Below are 24,896 nucleotides of genomic sequence, written 5' to 3'. Positions count from 1 at the left end.
TTCGCTCTGCCTTGCTGTGTGAGAATTCTTCTCATCATAAGCCGGGAACAACCACCCTCGTGACGGAAAGCATGGCTAAACCATCATCATCTGAGGATTCTGCTACCGAGAATCTGCGGAGAAGAAATGCTCCCATCAGGGCGAATACTGAGGAAGATGCCAGAAAAGCAGTGCTCGAGTTGAATGCCCTCGAGGAGAGAGAAGCCAAAGATGAAAAGGATCGAAAGACCTTTGGCCGCACTCCTGATGGCACTGGTACGTGTATTATTGCAATCGCTCGACTTCGCTTTTGGAGGTAGTCTCTCATCATTTCTTCTAGTCTTCACTGTTCCACAGACCCATGACATGGTTTCGCAGCTCCTGTCTCCCAAGGAGCCCAAGAACTTGTCAGACATCTGCGTGCTATTGATTCTGTTGCTACACGCTCTTTTGGCCTGGTGTCTGCCCTCAGCCTTGAGAAAACCTGTTCTTGCCGCCCTTTTCTTGTCCTGGCGAGCCGGCTACAATATCGGTATTGGCTATCTTCTTCACATGCAATCTCATCACAGGCTGCTGGTTAGGTGGGCCAGAAAATCCAAGCTGTTCCCAGTTGCCTCCAATGGCAAAGACCCTCATCCGAAACTCCGCGCGTTCATCAAGAGAGAATTAGAAACCAAAATTCCCAAGGACTACGACTTCGACACTGCTCCCTTAGAGTACAACACTTGGCTGGTCTTTCGCCGTCTTGTCGACTTGATTCTCATGTGCGACTTCACCACCTACATGCTTTTCGCTCTGTCCTGCGCTCATACCCCTGCCACCGAGCCCGTGCTCCTGACTGCACTTCGTTGGATTGTCGGCATGTCCCTGTTCGTGTTCAACATCTGGGTTAAATTGGATGCGCATCGCGTGGTCAAGGACTTTGCGTGGTACTGGGGTGACTTTTTCTTTCTCATCGATCAAGAGTTGACGTTTGATGGGGTTTTCGAAATGGCGCCTCACCGTGAGTTTGGAGACAGCCATGCCAATTTCATCGTAGTCGATCACGAGCTAACACGATTTTGCAGCAATGTATAGCATCGGCTACGCAGGTTTCTACGGAATCTCATTGATGGCTGCCAGTTATAAAGTCCTCTTTATCTCAATCATTGCTCATGCAGCTCAGTTTGCCTTCCTAGTGATGGTTGAAAGCCCTCACATCGATCGCACCTACCACTCTCCGCCCCCACGAAGGGCCATCAACGAGTTACCGGCAGCAGCACAGATGGAAAAGTCTTTGGCTGAACACAGCTCGACGGCAGAAGTGTGGCCCAACCCAGCCAACGCACAGCCCTCTCAAACGCACAACTTGCTGGGCATACACAACATCGATCTCTATCGAACTACAGACACGGCCGTCTTCCTTTTACAATTCTATCTGTTTGCCTTGACCGTCCTCACGCCCAACACAAGGTTTTACCAGGCACTCTTTGTCACCAATGCATCCCTGTGGCGGATTTGGTACTCCGTTGGTATCGGCTATTTGTTAAATAGACAATCGTCGAAGAAGAAATGGACCCGCCACTTTCTAAAGTACGGTGAGAGTACGGGCGAAGCTTGGAGACAATGGAAAGGTATCTATCATTTGAGCATGACTCTCTGCTATTCGAGTTTTGCTGCTGCTGCATGGAAGATGTACCGCATTCCCCTGAACTGGGATGGTGGGATGGCACTGCCCAAACATGTCATCGGACTAGGGTTGATTGCTCTCCAACTCTGGGTTTCATTCAGTATCTACGACCAACTTGGAGAGTTCGGGTGGTTCTTTGGGGATTTCTTCTTCGACCACTCGTCTAAGCTGACCTACGGTGGCATCTATCGCTTCCTCAATAACCCAGAGCGCGTCCTTGGGACGGCCGGCGTCTGGGGCATAGCCCTTATCACGAGCAGCAAAGCCATGTTCTGCCTCGCCTTACTGAGCCACACATTGAGTCTAGCGTTTATTCAGTTTGTGGAGAGACCGCATATGCAGAAGCTTTATGGAAGGAGCCTTCGACAAGATGCCGGACTGGTCAGGAGTCTTCGGAGATCACTTCCACCACCTTTGCGACAATGGCAAGACGGAATGGATAAAATGCTGGGTGATGCTTTTGATGTCCTGGAAGAATTCTTTGATGCGGCCAAACCCAAACTTGCAGCTGGTGTGACCAGCATTGTCGAGGATACTAAGAGCCTGTTGCCCAAGCATTCACGTCGTTTGACCATGACAAGGGTGGAGCCGGAGCTTTCTGGGTTGGATCCGAAAGACTACAAGCTGGAGATCGAGGGGACGCCGGCATCTTCCCTCGCTCATTCTCAACGCTCGAGTGACAGAGAGTCCGAAAAAGCCAGATTCCCGGCAGAACGAACAAACGACTTCAAACCCCTGCTTTTCGAATATGGTGCGCCCATCATGGTCAGATGGACAGCACCGCTCAACCACGGGAAGAAGGACTGGGTCGGTCTGTACATGGTGTCAGACAACAATTCGCGTGAAGTCACCAGACTGTCATCGTCGGGAAGATGGATCGCCACGAACCGCGACGAGTATGAACTCCTCGATTCCGAAGTCGGCATCATATCCAGCGATGTCAGGAGCACAATGACTACCGAAAAGGGCGAGATAAAGGAATGCTTTTCTGGGGAAATGATCTTCTCAGGCGACAAGTTATGGTGGACTCAAGGCGTCTTTGAATTCCGGTATCATCACAATGGCAAGCACAATGTCATGGCAATCTCCCTGCCGTTCGAAGTACGCATCCCGCGCTTCAGCGACGATGATCTCGAGTCCTTCGACACCAGCATTTCCATGTCGACCCCCATGTCTCTCCAAAATGATGCAATCGTTCGCCATACCATTGAAAACACTCTGTTGCCGATCGTACAGAATTGCTTCGACCGCGACCCCGAGATTGCGCCACGCACAGTCAAAGAGCCATTCGGGAGCCTCGTCGAGCGGGATGGGAAATTTGCCAAGCGTGTGGTTTATGTCATTCATCAGATGTTTGGGATCGAATTTGCGCCAGAGGTCGTCAAAGCTGACGGGAAAGTCGAGAATCTGGCGTGGCGGATCTGGGAGGCGAAGAAGGTATTGGCACCGTTTACTATGTCAAGATCAAAAGGGCCCGGGACGCCGGTCGAGGTCGAGGTTGAAAATTGAACCATTGGGCGAAGTGAATCATCCTGTTCGGATTGCTCGGCAGGTCTGAGAGGGAAACAAAAATGACCGGCCAATTGAGAAACGCTGGCCTGGTTTCTTGGACAGGAACAATATTCAGCCTTTAAAATCCACTGTTTGTGTACGGAACCAAGAGACGCGGGCAAGAGCAGGCCTGATGTGAGAAGAGTCCACAGACTCTCGGATGGAATAGCAAGGCAGGACGGCGAGTCCAAACAGCCTCTATCAAAAAACTCCTATGCTGATGAATATCCGTACCTCCAGATCCCAAGCCCGTCCAATGCTCTGGAGTAGTTCTACATCACCCTAATAGAATATCGACCTTGTCCGATGATGTGCCAGTAACTCCTCTATCTCTCCGCCCTTTTCCATTTCCTTACAGGTATCGTACAGAAAGAAATCTATCAGGATGGCATTGACGTTCCCTTTTGCCTCGGGGTGCTTTTGCAAAATCTCCCTTTTGATCAACTCGACGCACCAGATGCTGCAGCCCCGTATTTCGATTTCCAGGTCCTCTCCCGCGGAGAGCATCTCTCGTCGGGAGATCCTCGACTCCAGCCGCGGAGAGTACAGTAAGCAGTGCAGGCCTTGGAGCATTTGCGGGATGCGGTAGTCGGCGAACATTGTCAGGCAGTCAATGTCGGAGAAGGAGCCGTAGGATGTGCCCTGGAAGCAGGCCCAGAGATCTGCCACGAAGATCTGTGCACGCTTGTACAGACGGACTTCGGTGCCCTGGAAGGAGGCGACGTCGCGGAAGTTGGGGAAGTATTCAACTAGCAGATTCACCAGCCTGGCTGCGGAGCCGTCCGCGCGCCGGATGATGTTCGCTGGCCTGCAGCCAAAGTGCTCGTAGAGGATTGCACCGGCCTCGCGGAGGATGGCAATCCGGTCTCCCAGCAAAGGTATCGGCTCCTGCGTGGCAGACCGGAAGATATGTTCCAAGACATTGTCCGGGCAAGCATCACGGTCCTGCCAGAAGTCCGGGCTCGTGATCGCATATCCCTCGTCCAAGGCCCTCTGCAGCGCAGCGATGAGAGACCAGTATCCCGTCCACCGCCGCCCCTTGTACTCGACGGCGAACCTCTCGCCCTCGGGCAACTCGGACCAGAAGGAGAAATTCAGCAAGTTCATGGTGAAGATGAAGTTCACCACCGTTTCCTCCTCCGAGCCCGGCTCGGAGAGTTTGGGGTGGAGTTCATGCGTTGACCATGTCCCCGTCGAGTAGTTTTTCGATTGCATGAGGTGGTAGATGTGCTCTGCTGCCTTCTTGGTGCCGGCGCTGGAGATGGCCACGTCGATGGCGTTGTCGTAGATGTATTCTGCCGACTCCAGGACGCCTGTCGACGGTGGTGCGGTGGCATGCCCGTTATGTCCGCCCAGGCCTAGGGACTGTCGCAGGAGGGCCAGTAGTTCGGGATCGGCCTCGTCGTCAGACATCTTTTCTTGAGACTCCCCAGTGAAGATCTGATAACTCCGGGTATCCGCCTGGATACGGCAATTGATGGGCAGACTCAGTGCTCTTACCAAACTGAGAGGCTGCCGGTATCTGATTCTTCGAGCCACAGTCGACCGACAGCACCAGAAAAGGCCTGCTGTTATTGCTGCATTCCATTGATGTTGATCATTTGCATTCGATATTCTATTCACCTGCCCGCTGGATGAAGAAGCTCATTCGTGCCCTGGCTTCTTGTCGATCAGTTTTTGCCGGGAATAAAAATTTTTGGCTCAGTGTGTCATGTTTCTCACCAGCCCAAATGGAGGCAAGGGAGGCTCGGAGCTCACGCGAGGTTTTTGGTGCAAGACGTATGACGAGATTGTGCAGTGTGGGCGGAACCCTCCGTAGGTCCCCCTATTCTCTCACTAACGCAAGCCCTGGCTCTGGTGGCCCAAGCCCTAAGGCGCTAGCTTGAGGGGCACCAGGTGGGTGCCAGGCGCCCCCAATCGGGCTGCTCCAGGTCGGTTCAGGTCCCTCCAAGTCGCCCCTGATTGGGGAGGCTCAGAAAAGCCCTTGGCTGCAGGGTTCAGCTATCACAATCCCATCGCAACAGTAGAGGTCATCGTTGCTTGTGTCTGCGGCCCTGCAGCGCGGCGGCTTCAAATCTTGCCCGTCCTTGAGCGGCTCATCCCATTTCTTACATCCATCTATTTTCCCTTAGCATTGACAATCACTCTATTACCGGGTCGCATCCCTCCTGCGGGCGTCAAATGAGCGTTTAATTCCAATTCACTTCGATCTCTTTCTTCACTTTCAGCCTTGTGTTCATTCTTGTGTCATAGTCTCCCCCCATTTTGAGGGTTATCTTCATCCCTCAAGCAGGTCACTCTTTCTCTTACCGCACCTCAACTCCCAGCCGCTCTTCAACTTCGAAATAATGCCTCGCGACAGGTATACCCGTAAGTCTCTGGGCGCAACACAGCGACTGGTGAAGGAGGTGAGTTGCTTTCCAAAATTGACCGAAGCAAACTGGGCCTGACCTGTCGACCAAACAGTCCCGCGTCCTCCTTGTCGGCGCAGGCGGCATAGGTTGCGAGCTGCTCAAGAACCTCGTCCTCACCGGCTTCGGCGAAATCCACATAATAGACCTGGACACAATCGACCTGAGCAACCTGAACCGTCAGTTTCTCTTCCGGCAAGAACATATCAAGAAGCCGAAAGCCCTGGTCGCAAAGGATGTGGCTCAGAAGTTCAACCCGAACGTCCAATTATTCGCGTACCATGCCAACATAAAAGACAAACAGTTCAATCTGGAGTGGTTCTCGGGCTTCAATATCGTGTTCAATGCGCTTGACAACATGGACGCGAGACGGCATGTCAACAAGATGTGCCTTGCTGTCGATGTCCCCTTGGTCGAATCCGGCACCACAGGCTTCAGAGGTCAAGTCCAGGTTATCAAGAAGGGCAAGACTGCTTGCTACGATTGCACTCCCAAAACTACTCCGATTTCCTACCCTGTCTGCACAATCCGTTCCACTCCGAGTCAACCGATCCACTGTATTGTATGGGCCAAAAGTTATCTTCTACCGGAACTCTTTGGCGTCAGTGAAGACGAGGCAGCTGAGATGGATTCATCAGAAGACTCCGAGAATGCTGAAGAAATCCAGAAGCTGAAAGAGGAGGCGCAGGCCCTGAAGAGAATAAGAGCTTTAATGGGTTCAAACGACTTCGCAAAGCAGGTGTTTGACAAGGTGTTCAAAGAGGATATCGAAAGACTGGCGAAGATGGAGGATATGTGGAAAGACAAGAAACCGCCCGAGCCTCTTTCTTACGATACGCTTGAGCAACTAGCAAGTGAGGTCGGGCCGGGAGTCGCTACAAATGGCCAAGTGACATGGTCTGCCGTTGAGAACTTTGTTGTGTTCAAAGACAGCCTGGATCGTCTGGTGAAACGATTATCACAAGAACAAGCGGCCGCCTCGAGATCGGGGGCCCTGCAGCCCTCGATCTCTTTCGACAAAGATGACGATGATACAATGGACTTTGTTGCCGCAACGGGTAACCTACGAGCAATCATTTTCGGCATCGAACCCAAGTCAAAGTTCGACATCAAGCAGATGGCAGGCAATATCATACCGGCAATCGCCACTACAAATGCCATGGTGGCCGGCCTTTGCGTATTGCAAGCGTTCAAAGTCTTGAAAGGCGACTATGCTCGGACTAGATGGCTCTGGCTGGGGATTGGTTCACTGCGGACTGACCACTTGGATTCACCCAACCCTGAGTGTCCTGTTTGCAGCGTTGCTATGGCAAGAGTGCATGTCAATATTGAAAGAGCCACGCTAGGGGATTTGGTACAAGACATTTTGCGGACCAGACTAGGCTATGGGGAAGAAGTGACAGTCATGACTGAAGCCGGCGTGGTATATGATCCAGACCTGGAGGACAATCTGGAGAAAAAGCTATCAGATCTCAATATCGTCGACGCAAGTTTTGTTCTCGTCAAGGATGAGGATGAAAATCCCCGAGTCGACCTCCAAATAGCCATCGAAGCGAAGAAACCAGAGGACGAAACCAAAGCGGTTCTCCTTGTTGAGAAGGAAGGCGAAGCGTTGGAGATCCCCCGGAAACCGAAGGAGTCCGTCTCGGACGGTATCCACGACGAAGACGATGATATGAATGGCTTGATCGTTTCGAACGGCGTCTCAGGCGGCAAGCGGAAGCGGCCACTGGACGATGAAGGAGACGAGAGTGCTCAGCCAGCAAAGAAATTGCAAGGCCTGTCGTCGGCGGAAGTTGCGAAGAACCAGATTATGGCAGCGATTGTAATTGACGAGGAGGACGGGGCGCTCGTGATTGCAGATGATGATTAGATGGGTCCAGGCCGTGGGCGATACTATTCCCACCGATCGGAAAGACTCACAGACCATATTTGCGGTCACTGAAAACAATGCTTGGGGGGTTTTATGGCGACACTGGGACGACACGTATCTGGACTCAGATCTGATACGTTCTTCTCGCAGTACGCAGCAGATGAGCTTTTCACAGCACTCAATCCTGCTAAACTCGAGGGCACATGTGCTGCCCATACAGTGAGGAAGCAGGTGAGCTCAATAGGGTTTGAACCCAAGCTTGTTGGAAATCGAGCTCACTCTTGGGAAGAGCTGACTTGCCGTCCGAACAGACCAGGAGCAGGGGTGGCCACCTTGCCAAGGGTTATCTCAGCAGAAGATATGAACGAGGGGAAGAGAAACGAATGAAGACATGACAGACAGATGTAGGGCGAAGCCCATAGTAGCCTCGTAGCCTCGCAGCCTCGAGCCGCGTGAACTCTAAAAGCAGGCTGAGGGCTCGCTGCTTTAATGCTTTCAGCTGTTCTGCCATCCCTCACCGCCTCAAGTCAATCCGTCCTTCATTTCTTTTCGCGTCGTGATTTTGAACATTCCATTCCTCTGAGTGTTCCTCCAAGAGTACTCCCTACACTGCCACTGTCCGTCTCAAAGTCCTCGTTCGAAAACATGGCGGCCAACGGCACTCCCTCACCCTTTGTGACGCTGGTTTCGTCAGATGGGTTTGAGTTCCACCTCCGCCGTTCCGCTGCCTGCGTGTCTCCCGCACTCAGGCGTATGCTTGACCCGCAAAGTATGTTTACGTGTCGAACGTGTTGCTCCTCGTCCACCTTCCCAAAAGTTGAAGCTAATGCGATAGTCTTCATGTAGATAACTTCGCCGAGGCCCAAACAGGGATCTGCCACCTGGAGAACATCAGCGGAACCGTCCTCGAGAAAGTCGTCGAATACTTTTACTACAACGAGAAATATCGAAACAGTGAGGGCGTGCCGGACATGGATATCCCTCCGGAGTTATGCCTGGAGCTCCTGATGGCAGCCGATTTCTTGATGTCTTGATGCAGACCATCTGAACCATACCACGACGAGCCGCAATGGATCTACATGGAGTTGACAAAATTTCAAGACGGTGCTTTCTGGGCGCACCCCGAGAAGCCTAGACAACACGCTTTGTTCATGAGAGTGGACGTCGAAAGATACCACGGAAAACTTGGCCTCGGCGCGCCTTGCCCACTCCAGCACTCACTCCCACACTGGAATTATACCACCTCAGCGATGGAAACAGAAGTTTCGCTGCTCTGGTGGCTCAAGGCCTGATCTTGATGGTGCTGCCGGAACATGTTACCCAAAGAGTGGCAGAAGCTCAATTCAGCCTGCAATAGTTCTGATTTTGGGCCTGATGAGCCGGAACCGAGAGTATCTTCTGGTCCCCTTTATTCTAACCTGGCCCTGGACCTGGAGGCAGACCATACACGACGATATTGCAATTCCCGTACCAAGGGTTTAAAGGTCTGAAGCAAGGACTCACGGATGGAAACCGAATTGCATCTCCAATCGAGTACCAAAGACATATCGAGTGGTTGCTTGTTGTTGTCCTCATGCAACACACTAGTGGAAGTCAAGCAACGTTCAATTGCCATCTTATCTGGGGCTTGCGAGACTCTTGGGAAATCGAGCAAAAGGGTACAAGTGACTCCCATTTCCATCCCCCCGAAGCTCCCGCCACAGATACCTAGGTACCGTCCCAACCACTCCTCAGAGACACAATCATTCTTTCAATCTTTCAAATACCGACATCCAGCCATTTCATCGCCTCGCTATCCTCTCTCTCTCTCAAGATCCCTCTATGCAATTCCGCGCGCCTTCATCCCCTCCTTCTTTCTCCCCTTTGTCCCCGAACCTCTTCCTTCCTTCCTTCCTTCCTTCCTTCCCCCAAAGACCATATACCCATCTCAAGCATATACGTCGCGAACACTATCGAAACCTGCCTACTCTCCCACAGGCCGACGTCTATAGCAGATGGAAGATCAGAAATTTATCCCTAGATCATCAGGCAGTCCGCTCGCCCTTTTTTTCTCAGTGGTGAAAACGCGGACGTTCTCTCACGGGGAGACACTCATGCTGCATGTTGCACCTAGTATGATTATAGTTTATATCGTTGATCAATCAGCGAGGGGCGAAGGAGCAGTTCCGTCTAGAACGCACGGCGCATCTGCTGGATTCTCTCTCTGTCTCATTTCATCTGGTTCGCTATTGAAACGCCATCTAGCTATCAGCTGATAGTGGGTATCATGTCTAAATATCTAAAGAATCCAGCCCGTCCCTGACATGCCATGCCATGTGCCGTCGAAGATCATTCCTCCATTCCATAGCAAGCAGTATAGCCCATCTAGTCGTGCAGCGCTTACCTCCGTCCTTGCCCTTGGCCTCGCCCCCGGTTCTGGCCCTGACCCTGGGTCCTCCTGGCTCGACCACCACCTTTTGTGCCCGCCCTGGTCTTCTCCTCGTACAATTTGTCGGCCCCGAAGCACGCGTCACTGAGCCTCAGATAGCTCACGACACCCACATCCACCACCGCCAACAGCACATTCCGGCGTCCGTGTTTAAGCCTCGTCTCCAACCTGCCCGCCTGCGCTTTGGACAAAGAATCCTCGGGCTGACTGTCGAGCAAGGGACCGATTTCCGACAAGGACGGAATCGATGGCGTCGAGCGCGCGTCGACCACGCAGATTCGGTAGTCTTCTGGAGGCGGGGCCGTCTTCTTGTAAGTGGAGGAGATGTTGGGTTTCCACACGTGGAAGTGGATGCGGTAAGGGGCTTGGGGACGGAGTCGAGGCGAGACCGCAGTTGTGTCACTGGAAGAAGGCTCATGGTACGGAACCAGTGCCAAGGCGCGGAATAAATCTGCGTAGTTCCTGTAAAGGCCCGGAGCGACCAGGGGCCCAAGTGAAGGACAGGACTTGCTCTGGCGAGGTCGGAAGAGCCATGATACTAATCTGTGGACTAGAGATGCGACTGTCCCTGGGGTATGAGATCTGCCGGATGCGGGTGTTGACGGACTGGACGGTGAAAAGGGCGGGGATCGACCATCGTAGGCGTGCCCGTTTGCTTGAGAGAGATCTGTGTCGTTCCAGGTCGGCGCCCGCTGGACAATATATCCCGCTCTCTTGAGTCCCGCGTAAACCGTATACCGCTCCAACGTCAAGCCGTCTTTGCCGATAAAGGTGGCGTAGGCACCTTGTAGACTCATTGGGAGTTCGCTTAGTGAAGGTTCCGCGCTTTGAGTCATTGCAGTGTCGGCCTCATTCTCTGGTTCAAAAGCTTGTCGCTCCTGAGCAGCAGGATCTTTCTCCGAAGCGGTGATGTTGCAGGTTCTATCTTGACTCCCACTTGGTGGTTCATCATCGTGCTCATCACTGACATCTGGCCATCGGATATCGAGACTTCCTCTTTCTAGCAGAAACAGAGCCTCTTCAGGCAACAGCCAAACCCAGTTATTCCTGTCTGCTTGGCCCATCACCTTCAAGTGCGGGCTTTTGAACTTGTACACCACGACGCACCGGCCGTGTCTTCCTTCTGACCCGTCGCTGCTGCCGCCGCCATCCCATCTCCAGTCGTCTTCGTTGGGGAGGTACTGTCCCACGACGTGATTCTTGCCGGACTGTGCACGCACGCTGCTGAGGACAGTGTGCATCGCCCGGCGGGAGTCCTCGAGGGCCGAGGCCTGCGATCGCGTGGGGTTCGGTTCGAAGTCCTTTGTGCCGCGCTTGGGGATTATGGCTTGGCCGGTCCTCGACGAGGATGTCAACTGGCTGAGGAAGCGGAAATCTTGGGTTTCGTCTTCGAGGTCGTCGTCGGCACCAGACGTTGAGGCCAGAGGGATGACATCTTCATCCGCGTCCGCCATGGTGCGGAAGCTGTACGGGGCAGCCCGTACGGGTACTTGGAGGTTTTCTCACAGGTTGAGGACTTTGAACCCCGAGTCGCTATGAGGATCTATGGGCTGAAGGACGGCGATGAGGCACGTCACGAAAAACACGAGTCATTTACGGAGCGGGCTCGTGAGTCATGCGGCCATGGCCTTGGCGAGACGAGCCGCTCTCTCACCCTTCACTCTATCGACCCCTTCACAGGTTTCGCTTTCAATTGTGTGCACAATTGATTCTTTGTCCGCCCATGAGTCGACTCCAATTGCTTGTCTACCTTGAAGGTAAATATACTCGTTGCGATGGAAACATCTCTGCTCCAACAGCGCTTCCTTTCTCTGTTTCGGGGCAACCAACTGCTAATGTGGGCTGTACAACGAATGGTGCTATGGGAATATCTGGAGCCTAAAGAATGCTAACCTCCGAGTATGGGCTCTACCAGTATTTTCTTGATCAACTTGTAGGAGCAGGTTATTCCGAAGTCTCGTCGTCCAAAGCTTCTCCCCAGAGCCCGTGTCTCTAAATGGAAATTAACGGCGAATGATACTCCAATTCGCTCATGTGGACCACGCTCCAGGTATGTCAGTGCATATAAACATACAACTGCCCCGTGGGCGTAGGAGTGCCAGCATCTCCAGATTTTCCCGTTTCATTGCTGCATCATGGCGGTGTCCGACCAACACCGGGTTACACACATTGTCCTGTTTCGTTATCACCCTTCGATACCCTGGACCGAACTGGAACACCACTTCGCCGAGTTGGCCAAACTGAAGTCAACATGTCTCAAGCCCGCTGTCACAGGAAACCCATATATGCTGTCGATGTCCATGGGCAAGAATAGCAGTTGGGAAAATTTCGGAAAGGGCATGACGCACTGTATCGTCCTGGAATTTGCTAGTGTCGAGGATAGAGACTTTTACCTCCTGGAGGATCCAGTGATCGCGCTTTTAGCGTGAATGCCGCCCCCTTGATCGAAGACTCTGTGGTTGTTGGTAGGTCTGAGCGAACTTACCTGTCGGACTAAAGTGTCTATATATTGACAATCTTGCTTCATTGAAGACTTTGTGAATGGATCATTGTTTGGCCCTTCACCCCAGCCCCAGTCAGAGAGTGATAACTACAAGTCATACCGAGGTGCATGCCAGTGCGGGTTGATCGACTTCACCATGAGATCGGCCCCCGGAAATCCACCCACCCACATCATTTGCCATTGCGACACTTGCAAAAAGATCTCCGGAGCACCGTACACTTGTAACTACATCATCCCCATCGAGGATTTGGTGGTATCCCAAGGCGGCCGCGAACGTCTCGGGGTTTATGAATACCAGGGGGCGAGTGGGAAAACCGTCTCATGTTACTATTGCAAAAAGTGCACGAGTCACATCTACCATGTGCAGCAACGGGATCCAAGCAAAGCGATTGTGCGGACTCTGCTTCTCGACTGCGGGAATGTCATGGGTGCAAGCGGGGAGATCTTCAGTGAAGGCGCGTTGGGATGGGTTCGAGACTTGCGAGCCGCCCTGCAGGCTTGACGAGGACAAGGGTGACTGAATCAGCAAAGTCAGGAAGTCTACATCCACGTGTCTACAATCAAGAGGAACGTGCTTGTGTGGTGGCACAACTGGTTGCTGCTGTGCGGAAGGCGGCCGCAACTCGCATCTGACCATTTTTTTCGGCTGAGATACAAACCGTTGGAGCGCACAAACACAATACCACGTCTCTCAGGTTGCTGGGCTAGTCGCCAGATACTCCCGTCTACAAACCCTTTCACTCAAGTCTTTCAATATGCGAGCCGCATATTTGCAATCTTCCAAATCAACATATACTGTGGCGGACAGGCGCACCCACCAGGCCCCTCGATAGAACAGCACATACAAGAAAGTCCGGTATCTTTCCACAAACTCCTTGTTCATGAATTGGGTGATGGCTGGCACGTCTCTGTGGGGCACGTTGAATCCACCTCCCACCCCAACGGAGATTGGCAGTCGAACATGCGCAAAGAAAACTCTATGTGTCTCCGGGATGTCGAAAGTCTCTGTCCCCAGGGTTTCGACGAGTATCTCTTCCGCCTTCTTCGCCAGGGAGGTGCAATACGTCCGAATAGCTTCGTCGCCGCCACAAACTTCGTTGCGAAAACGAATGGCTTCCTCAACGCAGCAGTAAGGGGCGCCGTCAATGGTTCCAAAGTACTCGAACTGCTTCACCATTGGGTTTCTTTCCTCCGAGGTGGGCATCGGATCATATATCTCATTGCTCCTTTGTGGCACAAACCCATGAGAGGTCGGCAGCGTCGTGCGGATCAAGTGCTGGTTCCTTTTGGGGATGAAGAAAGCCGCGACTGACCTGGGCACGAAAAGCCACTTGTGGCAGTTTGTGACGAGGAAATCCGGGTCCAGCTCGGAGAGGTTGAGAGGGATATGGCCCACGCCATGCGCCGCATCGACCAGGCTCAGCACGCCTTCTTGTCGACACACCTGCACGAGCCTCTCAAACGGCACCCGCAAACCAGGCATGCTGACGATCGTGTCGAAGACAGCCAACCTCACCCGACCACCTTTGCCACCAGCTTGCTCACACTTGCGCTTTTCCTCCGTCAACGTCCTGCGGAAGAGGTCCACGATCTTGTCGTCGCTTTGGGGAAGATCCAACTCGATCCGCACGCTCTCCGCCGGCGTCGACTCGACGATGTAGTCAATCGTCTTCTCCAGCGCGCCATAGACACCAGAGGTATAGACGATCTTATCACCTTCCTCCCACGGCAGGTTTTGGAGGACCGTGTTTGTGGCCGTCGTGACGTTTGCGCACAGAACCAGCTCGTCGACGGGACAGCGAAGCATGTCTGCGAGCAGAGCTCGGCTCTTTCGCAGCAAGTGAGGGTAGGTGTAGCGGATGAACTTGTCCGGTTCCGCCTCGGCGGCTTCTTGATAGCGTCGTAGCGCTTTCTGGACCGGGCGAGGATAGCCACCAAAGGAGCCTACATTCGAAGTTTCGACACCTTTGTTAGAGTTTCGACGATGGTGGAGGCTCTCTAAGAGCCCCCCAAAGACGAATAGACACAACATTACCTTGATTTAGGTTTGTATAGTCCTTTGCGAAGAGGAAGTGTTTGTCTCTCATGGATCTGCCGAATTCTGTTCGAGAAAGCCCATCGTCGTGGCCACCCTCGCCGTTGAGGCCTGCTAAGCCTGCCATGTTCATGTCGAGCTGCTCACGGTTCTCACGCATGCCGAGCGCTTCTCTCTTTATCTCTCTATCCACGTGGTCAGATTTCTTTTGAATGGAGTTGAAGATCCAAAGATTCTCTACAGAGTTCTCTCTCCCACATGGATAGCACAGTATTAGTACGAGGTAGTAGCAACAGAAGAGCCCTCTCAACTTGTAAGGTAGAGTATCATGACCCAGAGGGTACCGATCAGTACCGATCGTATAGTTTGTATTACAAATCGTATTCCTAAACTGGCTTATGATCCTTACGCAGCGGGCGGGTGACCTAGTGCATACGCACGCCCTTTGCCCACGCAGAACCATAGCCCCTAGCCGCACGAGAGACGGTCGTGACGGGCCGCGCACGATTACCAATCAGCCAAGGCCCTCATTTCTGTCAAAAGGAACAATGGGGTTCGGCCAGCGTTCGTTGGGTCTGCACCTGTAGCATGTAGTATGGATAGGTGATTGCTTCTGCCTTTCCAAAAAGCCGAGGGGACTCCTCGGGCAGGTCGGTGCGCAACGGAGGATTTGTCTGCCACTGGTTTGCCATGTTTCTCCGGTCCACTGGTAATGTATATGAAGAGAATCCCTTTACGGGGTAGCGAGGTTTGGTCTGTCGCATCCTATAAGGCGTTGGATCTTAACCCTGTAGAAATGGAGTGCCTTCGGTCTCAAAAAAAGGCACTTTCATTTAGCTTTGGGAACTACATCTTAGTTCATTGGTTGTCGATCTCAGACGGTGTGAAAACCGCTGGAGATCCGTTGCCCTGGGTCGAAGCCGCAGGCTCTCAATTCCCAAGCAACCGGCGAAGACTCGCTTTTAGGGCTTCCATCTCCTCCAGGCCAGCTTGATGGGACGTCTGTTGGTCCTGCAAGCGCTGCTTCAGGACACTGTTCTCTTCCACTAGCATTTCGTTGCTCCTTCTCAGTTCAGCGAGCTGCTGCTTCAGAGACTTTATCTCGGCTTCCTTGCTGGCAACGGCCATTCCGCCTGAGCGTTCAAGAGCCAGACGACCTTCCAAAATCTGCCGCGCTTGTTCAGTGGCTCTGAGCCGGTCCTGGAGCACCGCAATATCTTGCTTCAGAGCAGCGACAGACTCCAGTTCACGATATATAACCGTGAGTGCCTGGTCCACCTCGTCAGGCATGGTTTGATACCTGGACTTTGCCTTGGTCGACCTGGACGTGGCATTTGCTTGATTAATAGTACTTTCAGTGACCATACGGAGTTGGGGGGAGGAGGATTGGTCTTCTCTTATATTCTTCGATACAGCTTCCCGTTGTTGTAGGGCAGTGATCATCGGGCCTGAGGAATGCCTGAGTGAGGGATTGTAATCGTTTCCTGGCGGCTGTTGTGATTGTAGTCGTTTGGGAACTGGGAGAGATGCTTCGGGAGCTGAAACTTCGCAGACCCTTTGCGAGTCCTGGCCCGGCTGGTCATGATCGGTGTTTACATGCCTTTGGTGCCCTGACACCGCCATCTGCCCCAATTGCTGGTGAGACTCTGCGGCGGCTACATCTTTTGCAGTTGAAAGTCGCGGCGCCGGGCTGCCCTCACGAGAAGAGAGAGGTGTCAGTGGTAAAATTTCCGGCGGCGGATGCTTATCCCAGCCGCGCTCGATACAAGTTGGACAGTAGAATGCACGTGTCGAGGTATCCTCTGTGGGCACTTCCTCGCCCAAGCAAGCCAAATGATATGATTTCTTGCATGTTTTACATCCCATCACGTCCTTATCTTCTTTCTTGCACTCGAAGCAGAAAGGAACATTGGGATCCCCAACTCGAAGACATGTGTCAGCATATCCCGGGCTTTGACTCTCAATCCAGAATGACACCTACTCCTCCAATGTCGGCATCCCGGCACCATCTCCGATACCAGCTGCTTCTTGCCTTCTGCGTCGCGCACAACCCACAGCTGGAGCGCGCCAGGCCGGAAGGGCGCATCTGGAGGAGGCACGATGGGCACTGCCCGGGGCGGCGGTCTCGCTGGAGGAGGGGATTCTGGCAGTCCGGCTGCCTGTTCGAGACCATCTAACTGGTGAAGTTAGCCAGGAATCCTTTCCACGATTGTTCAGTTCTCAAACAAGTCTGCTTTCGCTGTCTGATTGGACTGTGGCCGTGTCTGTCGCGTCAATCTTCCTGCGCTTTGCAGTGTGCCGGCGTCTACCACTGCTGCCAGTGAGCATGACTGTGCGCCTATACAACCGAGGTTTTCGGCAAGGACAGCTGAAGAGACGGAGTATAGTCTGGAGGGCAGTCGTGATCGAGACTGTCCAAGTTCAGTCTCTGGATTGCCAGGATGTACCAGGTGCAGGCGAGTCGCATGTTTCCCACAAACCCGCCATTTGTCAGCTTCCACTTTCTGCCGAGGCTGGGCGCGAGGCTTTCCCCTTTACATCAACAGCCTTGTCCAACCGAACCCGTTGCATTTTGGCAACATCCACGGCCTTTGTCGTGATTTCCTGTCGATTCGCTAGAACCGCAGCCTTGAGTGAAGGGCCTCAACTGTTCTATTACTGGCCTCATTGATTGCCGGACGCTTGAGCTGGCTCCTTGAGGGTAGCAATCACACAAAGCCCTGCTTCCTCGAGACAAACATACAGCTAACAGAGATGAGCAGGGATCGTGGCACATCTCTAGATAGCATGGTTGATATCGCGTGATTGATCGCCGATATCATAGACAAGCACTGATGGCGCTTACGGGGAACACTCCAACCCCCTTGTCTGTAATGGCCACCTCGGCAGTCTTAAGATCCGCTGACATACTAATCAATTTAGCTAGACTTGGATCTACCTTCAATCAGTTACGCGGAGTGGAGGGTGACCTTGGCAACGCAGGTATTCAGACTCTCAAGTTATTGCATGCAATCATCCTTCTTCAAGATATTTGGATCGAAGCTCTTCTTTACCCCTCTTGTGCGATTTCCTTGACCAAGATGACACCACCTCAAGCTCTCGTGTTGGTTGATCCTCTCAACGAGTTCTTACATCCTGATGGCAAACTTTATCCGCTACTGAAGGAGAGTCTCGACACGACCGACACCCTGGCTAACATTCGCCAGCTTGTAGAAGGTGCTCGTGCAGCGAACATCCCCATCTACTACGGCCTTCATCAGAGTACCCAAGATGGCACTTACACTGGCTGGCTACATATGCGTGCCAATCACATTCGCAACAGAGACAAAAAGACATTCGCTGGTTGGGGAGCTGAGATCATCGAGGGGTTGGAGCCAAACTTTGGCAATGGAGACGTCGTCGTCAGCAGACATTGGAATGCCAGTTCTTTCCGCAACACGGATCTCGATTACCAGCTCCGCCAGAGAGAAATACATCATCTGGTCATGGCAGGGATGGTCGCCAATACCTGCCTCGAGGCCACGGCCAGGGAAGCCATTGAATTAGGATATACAGTCACCATGCTCTCGGATTGCACCGCGGGCTTCAGCAACAAGTTAAAGGATGCTGGGGAGGTTGTGTGGCCGACACTGTTCGAGGAAGTCACGACCCTCAAACAGTGGTTGGCAAAGATCAACGACCAAAAAGGAGCAAACTTGTGAAATATGTGCGGACTTTGCGAGTCAGATATGTCTAGTAGTTCCTCGTGGTGATGAGAGAAACACAGCGGTAGTGACAGCTTGGGACGAAGGAGCAGGTACAATACAAGTCACTACTTCGTTTCTGCTGTTATTCACTCGACAATGTCCTTCTACATTCAAACCGCATTTACTCTTTCTTCCCGAAAACGCTACTCGGTAGAACGTGAGAGATGCTCTCAAACCCGCCAAAGCTGCGTTCAACAAGGAAGAGGGAGGCGGTGGTAACCGCGAGGTGCAGTCATGCTTATAAATCAGTTGCTTCTGACGGCACACGGCACCAACGGCATCTTTGCCCAAACTCTACCTAAGGTACTTGATTACCAATCCTGCCTTGGAACAGGCTGGTGCCCAATGCGAACACACACCGGTCACTCCCCTAGTCTGCGGTGCTGATCATTGACGATGAATGTATTACCGAGACTTCGCCGGGCAGGACCCCGATCAGGTTGTAACGTGTTGCCGAACCGGCGCTCGGGCGGGCAAGCGGGCGAAGGCGCACTCAGGCGGGTGAAGGCGCGCGCAAGCGGGCAAAGGCCCCTGAAAGTGCAGAGGGTCTCAGGGAGTGCGAAGGGGCAGCTGCTGAAAGGTTCTACTACTAGGTACCTTGGGTACTTAACAGACTGGACTAAGCCGGGCTGAGCATTGATTCATCAGCATTCTGGGATTTCATGTTTTCCGAACAATAGAAGCATACCTACTTACTTGATACTATCAACTGCAACACAACCACCAAGCGGAAAGAGACGGCTGGAATTTGCATCGGTGCAGTTCTCGCCATGGACAACGTCAAGCCGCCCATCGCAGCGGACCGGGGTGATGATGGAGAGCGGGATCAGTGGAAAGACAGTCCTGCAAATCCAAACAACTGGAGTCTTTACAAGAAACTCTACCACACGAGTATCTGCGCGACATATGCCTTTACCATGTACGTCCGCAACCCCCAAGCCTAGCCTGATACGATGGGGGATTCATCTAACGGCTTTTTGTCCAGTACATTCATGTCCTCCATCTACTCTTCCGGCTACAGACAAGTGATGCAAAAATACCACGTCTCTTCGACGGTTTCCCTCCTAGGAGTGTCTCTGTTCTGTCTGGGGTTGGCTTTTGGACCTATCGTTGCGGCACCATTGAGCGAGACAGTCGGCAGGCTTATAATCTACCGTCTCAGTCTACCAATCGCCGCTCTGTTTCTGGTCGGGGCTGCGGTATCAGACGGCTTAGCATCGGTACTCGTCTGCCGGTTCTTTGCGGGTTTCTTTGGAAGTCCTGCTTTGAGCGTCGGTGGAGGAACAATTGCAGACATATGGCAGCCACGGTACAGAAATCGGGTCACCGCGGTCTTCGTGATGGCGCCCAACCTCGGGCCTAGCTTAGGTATGTTGAACAGTTGCTGCAGACAATTCTAACCACTAACATGAAAATGCAAATGCAGGTCCAGTGATAGGCGGCTTCGTCGAGGAACACAAGGGCTGGAGGTGGCTCGAATGGGTCTCCGTCTTCCTCGCACTGTTGACGTACATCTGGGCGGTGGGAATGTCTGAGACGTACAAAAAGGCCATATTGAAGAAGCGGGACAAGTCCAAGGTGGATCTGGATGCGAATGCTGGGGCAGAGTCTCTCCACGCCTCGGATATTGTCAAGGCCATCAAGACCTGGATGTTCACCACGCTCGGCAGGCCGCTCGAGATGCAGGTGACGGAGCCGATCGTTCTATTTCTGAGTCTCTACGTGGCACTGAATTTCGGCATCCTGTACAACTTCTTCCCTGCAGTCCCTTGGTCCTTGTCTAGGACCTACGGCTTCGGTCAAGGCCAGTCAGGGCTCGCCTTTGTGGGCATCACCATCGGCTGCGTCTTGGCAACCGCCACGAGCATCGGCATAGACTTGGCTTTGCAAAGAAAGCGGAAGCTTACCCAAGAACCGCGTCCAAACCAGGTGGAAGATATCCTCTGGCCGGCAATCCTTGGCAGCGTCGGGATCCCAGTCGGCCTGTTTTGGTTTGCCTGGACGGTCAGACCGGACGTGCACTGGGCGAGTCCTGTTTGTGCATTGATACCGTTCGCGTGGGGCAATCTTTGTATCTTCGTAAGCAAGATACTCTCTATCCACTCCACTTGCCAGATGTTGCTGACATTGTCTCTAGATCTCTGCCATCAGTTACCTGGTCAACATCTACGGACCTACCTTCGGTGCCTCAGCCACGGCCGCGAACGCATTTGCTCGGTACGGATTTGCAGCCGCTTTTCCTCTTTTCGCCGTGCAGAGTAAGTTCTGTCAACAAGCTTCGGAAGAGATAGAACCAAAGAGATGCTGATGTTTCTTTTTCTGTTGCAGTGTATGAGACTCTGGGCACGGGTAAAGCCACCAGCATCTTGGGAGCTTGTTCCGTCGCAATGGTGCCCATCCCCTGGGTGTTGTATAGATGGGGGCCATATATCCGCAGTCGAAGTCGCCGTGCGAACTATCCGGGCTCGTCATAGATATAGATCTATGTACACGTGCTTTTGTGGGAGTTCACAGCAGAAAGACTCACGTCCTGGTGGGTAGAAGATTCTTTGCTTCGACACGAAGGAGTTCTTATGGAGTTGGGGGCAAGGAGTCTCATATCGGTATAAGACATGTATAAATCCACTTCATGTAGAAATGAGGATCGGATCAGAGACAGTCAGCTCTTCCGAAGCACCATGGCCACCCCTGCCATCATTGCACAGAGGGTGAAGGTCGCAATGCCTCGCAAGGCTGTGCCCCTGAGCCGCTGTGGGAGACGGCGCTGACTCAGCGAGGTTACCTAAGCGTGTCTTGTTGGATTTCCCATGCCCAAAGCACCTTCTGCACCACTGTCCACGTCAATCGGGAGGGTAAGTGGCTTAGGGGATCTTATTCAATTGTCTTGCATTTGATAAGTCGAGACTTAGCTTCAAAGGTCGAGGCTGCCAAACAAAAAGAGTACGAATACGATGCGACTACGCCCCTCCCGGCATAGTCTTGAAAGGAAGCTCAAACCCGTGAAAGTGTGATCAACTGATGCAAGACACTCTTCTTCTCAGCGCGCTACTAATTGAAGGAAGTCAGGTCTCTTGGCCGGGTTAGTATATGAACTTCTCAGCTCTTAATATCAGCCATAAATTTGCACAAGGGTATGTAAGACATGCCTGTCTCAACCCGCCGAACTGTGCGCTCCAAGCCTTCGACAGCACCGACAGCGCCAAACACCGCGTCCCCATCTCCAGCTCCATCTCCATCATCGCTCTACTCGAGACTCTCGGAGATGAATACATACAAAATCACCACCCTGCTACTAACCTTCTTCGCGGCTACTCACACGGTCTTCGGCCTCATCCTCCCAAACGACTTCGGCGTGGAGGGTAACGACGTTTTCTCCGCCATGCAGACTGTGAGGTTCAATTTCATGGGCAGTAGGAGGACCTTGCACGATTTCTACATGGGATTCGGTTTAGGTGTGACCGTGTTTCTGTGCATGAGCGCGACGTTATCGTGGATCTTGAGCGTCTACCCTGATACCGCTGGCTCTGCAGCTTGGGGCTTGACGAAAGCAGACGCGAAGGAGATCGAGGATGGCAATGCAGAATTGGGTTTGGCGAGGATTGTGGGCATGTTGAAATGGGTCCTGTTCATGAGCAACCTTGCCCACATGGTGCTTTGCTATGTTTACCTCTTTATCCCGCCCATGGTGGTGAGTACCGTGATCGCGGCGCTGCTGGGTTGGGAGTGCTTCAAGGACTTGACCTACTGGGAGCGAAAAAAGGCAGAAATGCGACGTACAGAAGGGGCTCAAGGACGCGGCTTTGATTGAGATATCAGTGCTCGGGATGAATATTCGCTCGTTGATGGTCAAAGGGCAAATGGAATGGGGGTGGTCCTTCTCCATCACTGTAGCGAACAGCCAGGGTTGTGAGGTATTATGATAGATGCAGAGCGGTTCGAGTATCAGCTGTAACAACGTTCTTATATTTCTCTGGAATTCTCTTCTTGATATTAGTGTTGGGCATGATGTTTGTGCTTCATGATTACAGAGGTAGTGCCCTCTTTCAAGTTGCCTCTATATGCGCCAAGAAACTTGGGGAACTCGGAACCCGGAACATTGAACGCCGCCTGCGCATCCCACTTAGTGTCGAGAGAATTTCGCCGTCCAAGTGTGCACAAGACAATCTAATAACCATGGATCTCGCTGAGGCTGGAGCGGCGCCGGTCATTCTGGCTGACTGGCTGGATCGCATCTTGACCTCCTGGCATGAGAACCGGGTCGTTTTGTCGACTCTGCTCGGGCTCTGCGTTCTCGCGGTCATCGTGCAACGCAGACATGCCTACAAGATCGCACAGCGCGGTTCTCCAACCCTGGAGAAGGCAGAGTGGCTCGCACAGAATGACGACGCCCATGTTCAGGTTGAAAAGGGCGAAAGGAATGAATTTCCTGCAAGAAATACCCCTTCGCTCACATCTGGCCAGGCTCGAAAACCTCGAACTGCAGCCGCTGCAGTCCGTGTTGTAACTGGCCGCAAGCCGGCAAGTTCGAGAGGAGGACAGGCAGCGCTGCAGAGACGACGAGAGCCGTCTCACATAAAGCCCCTGATCTTCTTCTCGTCCTTGACTGGAACTACTGAACGCCTCTCAAAGCAGGTAGCGGCGGAACTCGAGCAAATCTCGGCCGCCCAGCACGCGATCCTTAGGCCTCAAGTATACGATCTCTCATATGTTGATCTCGACGACTACTTCATATCAGGGCCAAAAACGCCCGAGCCGAATGCAGATGTCTTGTATTTCTACCTCCTTTTGATACCTTCCTACGATATCGACACCATCTTGAACACCTTCCTTGCACATTTAGACGAGACACACAATGACTTCCGCATCGATACGGCACCCTTGTCTACATTGGCAGGCTACACCATATTTGGTATCGGTGATAAAGAAGGCTGGCCCTCTGAAGAGAAGGGGTTTTGCTCACAAGCTGTAGAGGTCGACAAGTGGATGGCCAAGTTGACTGGCAGGAAGAGGGCGTACCCTTTGGGACTTGGTGACGTGAAGAGCAATCTCGACAAAGCGCTGCAGGACTGGACAGGCGGCGTCTGCAGCGTTCTCAAGGAGGTGAGCAAGACGGGTGCGCTCGGTGAAGGAGTTCCTGGAAGCGGGGAACCTGTGGAAAGTGGTGACGAGGATGAGCCAGAGCAAGGGGACGAAGAGGTCGAATTCCCCGACTCTGGTCGCAATAAGAGACGAAAGCTTGCAAATACCACAGATCTTGAGGATGTGGGCGGGAAGGCTAATTCCTATGCGGCTCCAATAGCCGTTGATTTTACCACCTACAACTCTGCGCCTTCAGCGCCGACGGCGTTGAAGGCTATGGTCCCCAAGGAATCTCCCACTCACGCAGCTCTGACCAAGCAGGGGTACACCATCGTGGGCACCCATTCCGGGGTGAAGATCTGCCGTTGGACCAAATCTGCCCTTCGTGGCCGCGGGTCCTGCTATAAGAATTCCTTCTATGGCATTGCGTCCCATCTGTGCATGGAAACCACTCCATCGCTGTCATGCAGCAACAAATGTGTCTTTTGTTGGAGGCACGGAACCAACCCGGTATCAACAACTTGGCGCTGGCAAGTGGACGATCCGGAGCTTATTTTCGAGGGTGCGAAGGAAGGCCATTACAAGAAGATCAAAATGATGCGCGGCGTCCCCGGCGTGCGCGCCGAAAGGTTCGAAGAGGCGATGCGCATTCGACACTGTGCTTTGAGCTTAGTGGGCGAACCGATCTTCTACCCGCGCATCAACGAGTTCGTGGGACTCCTGCACGGAGAGAAGATATCGAGTTTCCTCGTCTGCAACGCCCAGCATCCGCAGCAACTGCGTGACCTTCGCCGGGTCACGCAGCTATACGTCAGTATCGACGCCAGCAACAAAGACAGTCTGCGCAAGATCGACAGACCTCTCCATCGGGATTTCTGGGAACGGTTCAATTCGTGCCTGGACATCTTGCGGGAGAAGCGGTTCGTGCAACGCACTGTGTTCCGCCTGACGCTGGTCAAGGGATTCAACATTGACGACGAAGTAGAAGGGTATGCCCATCTCGTGGCCAAGGGCCTACCCTGCTTCGTCGAGATCAAGGGTGTCACATATTGCGGCACAAGTTCCTCCGCCGGTGCCGGCCTGACGATGCAGAACGTCCCCTTCTACGAGGAAGTCGTCGCCTTCGTCGAAGCCCTGGACAAGGCGCTCGCGAAACGCGGTCTCGAGTACGGCATTGCTGCCGAGCACGCGCACAGCTGCTGCGTGTTGATCGCGAGCAAACGCTTCCTCATAAATCAGAAGTGGCACACTCTCATCGACTACGACAGGTTTTTCGACCTGCTGGACGGTCCAAAAGAGTTTAAGCCCGAGGATTACTGCAGGGAGACGCCCGAGTGGGCGCTCTGGGGCAATGGTGGGTTCGACCCCAGAGACGAGAGGGTGGATAGGAAAGGAAGACCAAAAGTGAAAAAAGCTGGCGGCGACGACGGTGGTGAGGATAAGACCGGAGCAAGCACAGGAGAGGGAAAAGCCCAGTGGGACTTTTGAAGTAAGGCCTGCGTGCATACAGCTAGAAATGACCTTTCGCTGTGAGACCAGAGCACCATGGTTCAATGACTGAGCTGTAGCCGCTAGGCTCTGCTATGATCCGCTACCTGAAGCTATATCGTGCGTGCTTCATG

At 53.0% G+C, this 24,896-nt stretch overlaps 12 protein-coding genes across 12 annotated transcripts; 8 read left to right on the top strand and 4 right to left on the bottom strand.

The window, feature by feature from the left end:
• Positions 1-71: 71 nt before the first annotated feature.
• Positions 72-3,157, top strand: Z520_02915 (uncharacterized protein; the record flags this gene model as incomplete). Its single annotated transcript, XM_016773428.1, has 3 exons — positions 72-255; positions 320-982; positions 1,047-3,157. The coding sequence occupies 3 exons, from the start codon at positions 72-74 to the stop codon at positions 3,155-3,157; spliced, it is 2,958 nt and encodes a 985-aa protein (XP_016635485.1).
• Positions 3,158-3,481: 324 nt separating this feature from the next.
• On the bottom strand, positions 3,482-4,612 carry Z520_02914 (uncharacterized protein; the record flags this gene model as incomplete). Its single annotated transcript, XM_016773427.1, has 1 exon — positions 3,482-4,612. One exon carries the CDS (start codon positions 4,610-4,612, stop codon positions 3,482-3,484), a length of 1,131 nt encoding a protein of 376 aa, XP_016635484.1.
• A 935-nt stretch (positions 4,613-5,547) lies between these two features.
• On the top strand, positions 5,548-7,483 carry Z520_02913 (uncharacterized protein; the record flags this gene model as incomplete). Its single annotated transcript, XM_016773426.1, has 2 exons — positions 5,548-5,607; positions 5,666-7,483. 2 exons carry the CDS (start codon positions 5,548-5,550, stop codon positions 7,481-7,483), a joined length of 1,878 nt encoding a protein of 625 aa, XP_016635483.1.
• Positions 7,484-8,128: 645 nt separating this feature from the next.
• Z520_02912 (uncharacterized protein) lies at positions 8,129-8,517 on the top strand (the record flags this gene model as incomplete). Its single annotated transcript, XM_016773425.1, has 2 exons — positions 8,129-8,252; positions 8,330-8,517. 2 exons carry the CDS (start codon positions 8,129-8,131, stop codon positions 8,515-8,517), a joined length of 312 nt encoding a protein of 103 aa, XP_016635482.1.
• Positions 8,518-9,862: 1,345 nt separating this feature from the next.
• Z520_02911 (uncharacterized protein) lies at positions 9,863-11,365 on the bottom strand (the record flags this gene model as incomplete). Its single annotated transcript, XM_016773424.1, has 1 exon — positions 9,863-11,365. One exon carries the CDS (start codon positions 11,363-11,365, stop codon positions 9,863-9,865), a length of 1,503 nt encoding a protein of 500 aa, XP_016635481.1.
• Positions 11,366-12,046: 681 nt separating this feature from the next.
• On the top strand, positions 12,047-12,916 carry Z520_02910 (uncharacterized protein; the record flags this gene model as incomplete). The annotated part of the gene is made up of 2 exons (XM_016773423.1): positions 12,047-12,319; positions 12,614-12,916. 2 exons carry the CDS (start codon positions 12,047-12,049, stop codon positions 12,914-12,916), a joined length of 576 nt encoding a protein of 191 aa, XP_016635480.1.
• Positions 12,917-13,105: 189 nt separating this feature from the next.
• Z520_02909 (uncharacterized protein) lies at positions 13,106-14,609 on the bottom strand (the record flags this gene model as incomplete). The annotated part of the gene is made up of 2 exons (XM_016773422.1): positions 13,106-14,358; positions 14,450-14,609. The coding sequence occupies 2 exons, from the start codon at positions 14,607-14,609 to the stop codon at positions 13,106-13,108; spliced, it is 1,413 nt and encodes a 470-aa protein (XP_016635479.1).
• A 770-nt stretch (positions 14,610-15,379) lies between these two features.
• Z520_02908 (uncharacterized protein) lies at positions 15,380-16,777 on the bottom strand (the record flags this gene model as incomplete). Its single annotated transcript, XM_016773421.1, has 3 exons — positions 15,380-16,371; positions 16,431-16,626; positions 16,676-16,777. The coding sequence occupies 3 exons, from the start codon at positions 16,775-16,777 to the stop codon at positions 15,380-15,382; spliced, it is 1,290 nt and encodes a 429-aa protein (XP_016635478.1).
• Positions 16,778-17,529: 752 nt separating this feature from the next.
• Z520_02907 (uncharacterized protein) lies at positions 17,530-18,150 on the top strand (the record flags this gene model as incomplete). Its single annotated transcript, XM_016773420.1, has 1 exon — positions 17,530-18,150. One exon carries the CDS (start codon positions 17,530-17,532, stop codon positions 18,148-18,150), a length of 621 nt encoding a protein of 206 aa, XP_016635477.1.
• Positions 18,151-18,965: 815 nt separating this feature from the next.
• Positions 18,966-20,669, top strand: Z520_02906 (uncharacterized protein; the record flags this gene model as incomplete). The annotated part of the gene is made up of 5 exons (XM_016773419.1): positions 18,966-19,114; positions 19,181-19,563; positions 19,622-20,274; positions 20,333-20,453; positions 20,524-20,669. 5 exons carry the CDS (start codon positions 18,966-18,968, stop codon positions 20,667-20,669), a joined length of 1,452 nt encoding a protein of 483 aa, XP_016635476.1.
• A 668-nt stretch (positions 20,670-21,337) lies between these two features.
• Z520_02905 (uncharacterized protein) lies at positions 21,338-22,003 on the top strand (the record flags this gene model as incomplete). The annotated part of the gene is made up of 1 exon (XM_016773418.1): positions 21,338-22,003. The coding sequence occupies one exon, from the start codon at positions 21,338-21,340 to the stop codon at positions 22,001-22,003; it is 666 nt and encodes a 221-aa protein (XP_016635475.1).
• Positions 22,004-22,368: 365 nt separating this feature from the next.
• Positions 22,369-24,762, top strand: Z520_02904 (uncharacterized protein; the record flags this gene model as incomplete). Its single annotated transcript, XM_016773417.1, has 1 exon — positions 22,369-24,762. One exon carries the CDS (start codon positions 22,369-22,371, stop codon positions 24,760-24,762), a length of 2,394 nt encoding a protein of 797 aa, XP_016635474.1.
• Positions 24,763-24,896: the final 134 nt, after the last annotated feature.

The sequence above is a fragment of the Fonsecaea multimorphosa genome (genome assembly GCF_000836435.1).
Source record: "Fonsecaea multimorphosa CBS 102226 unplaced genomic scaffold supercont1.4, whole genome shotgun sequence".
In the NCBI taxonomy this organism is placed as follows: Eukaryota; Fungi; Ascomycota; class Eurotiomycetes; order Chaetothyriales; family Herpotrichiellaceae; genus Fonsecaea; species Fonsecaea multimorphosa.
Note: the sequence above shows the minus strand (reverse complement) of the source record. Positions and strands in the feature narration are given on the sequence as shown.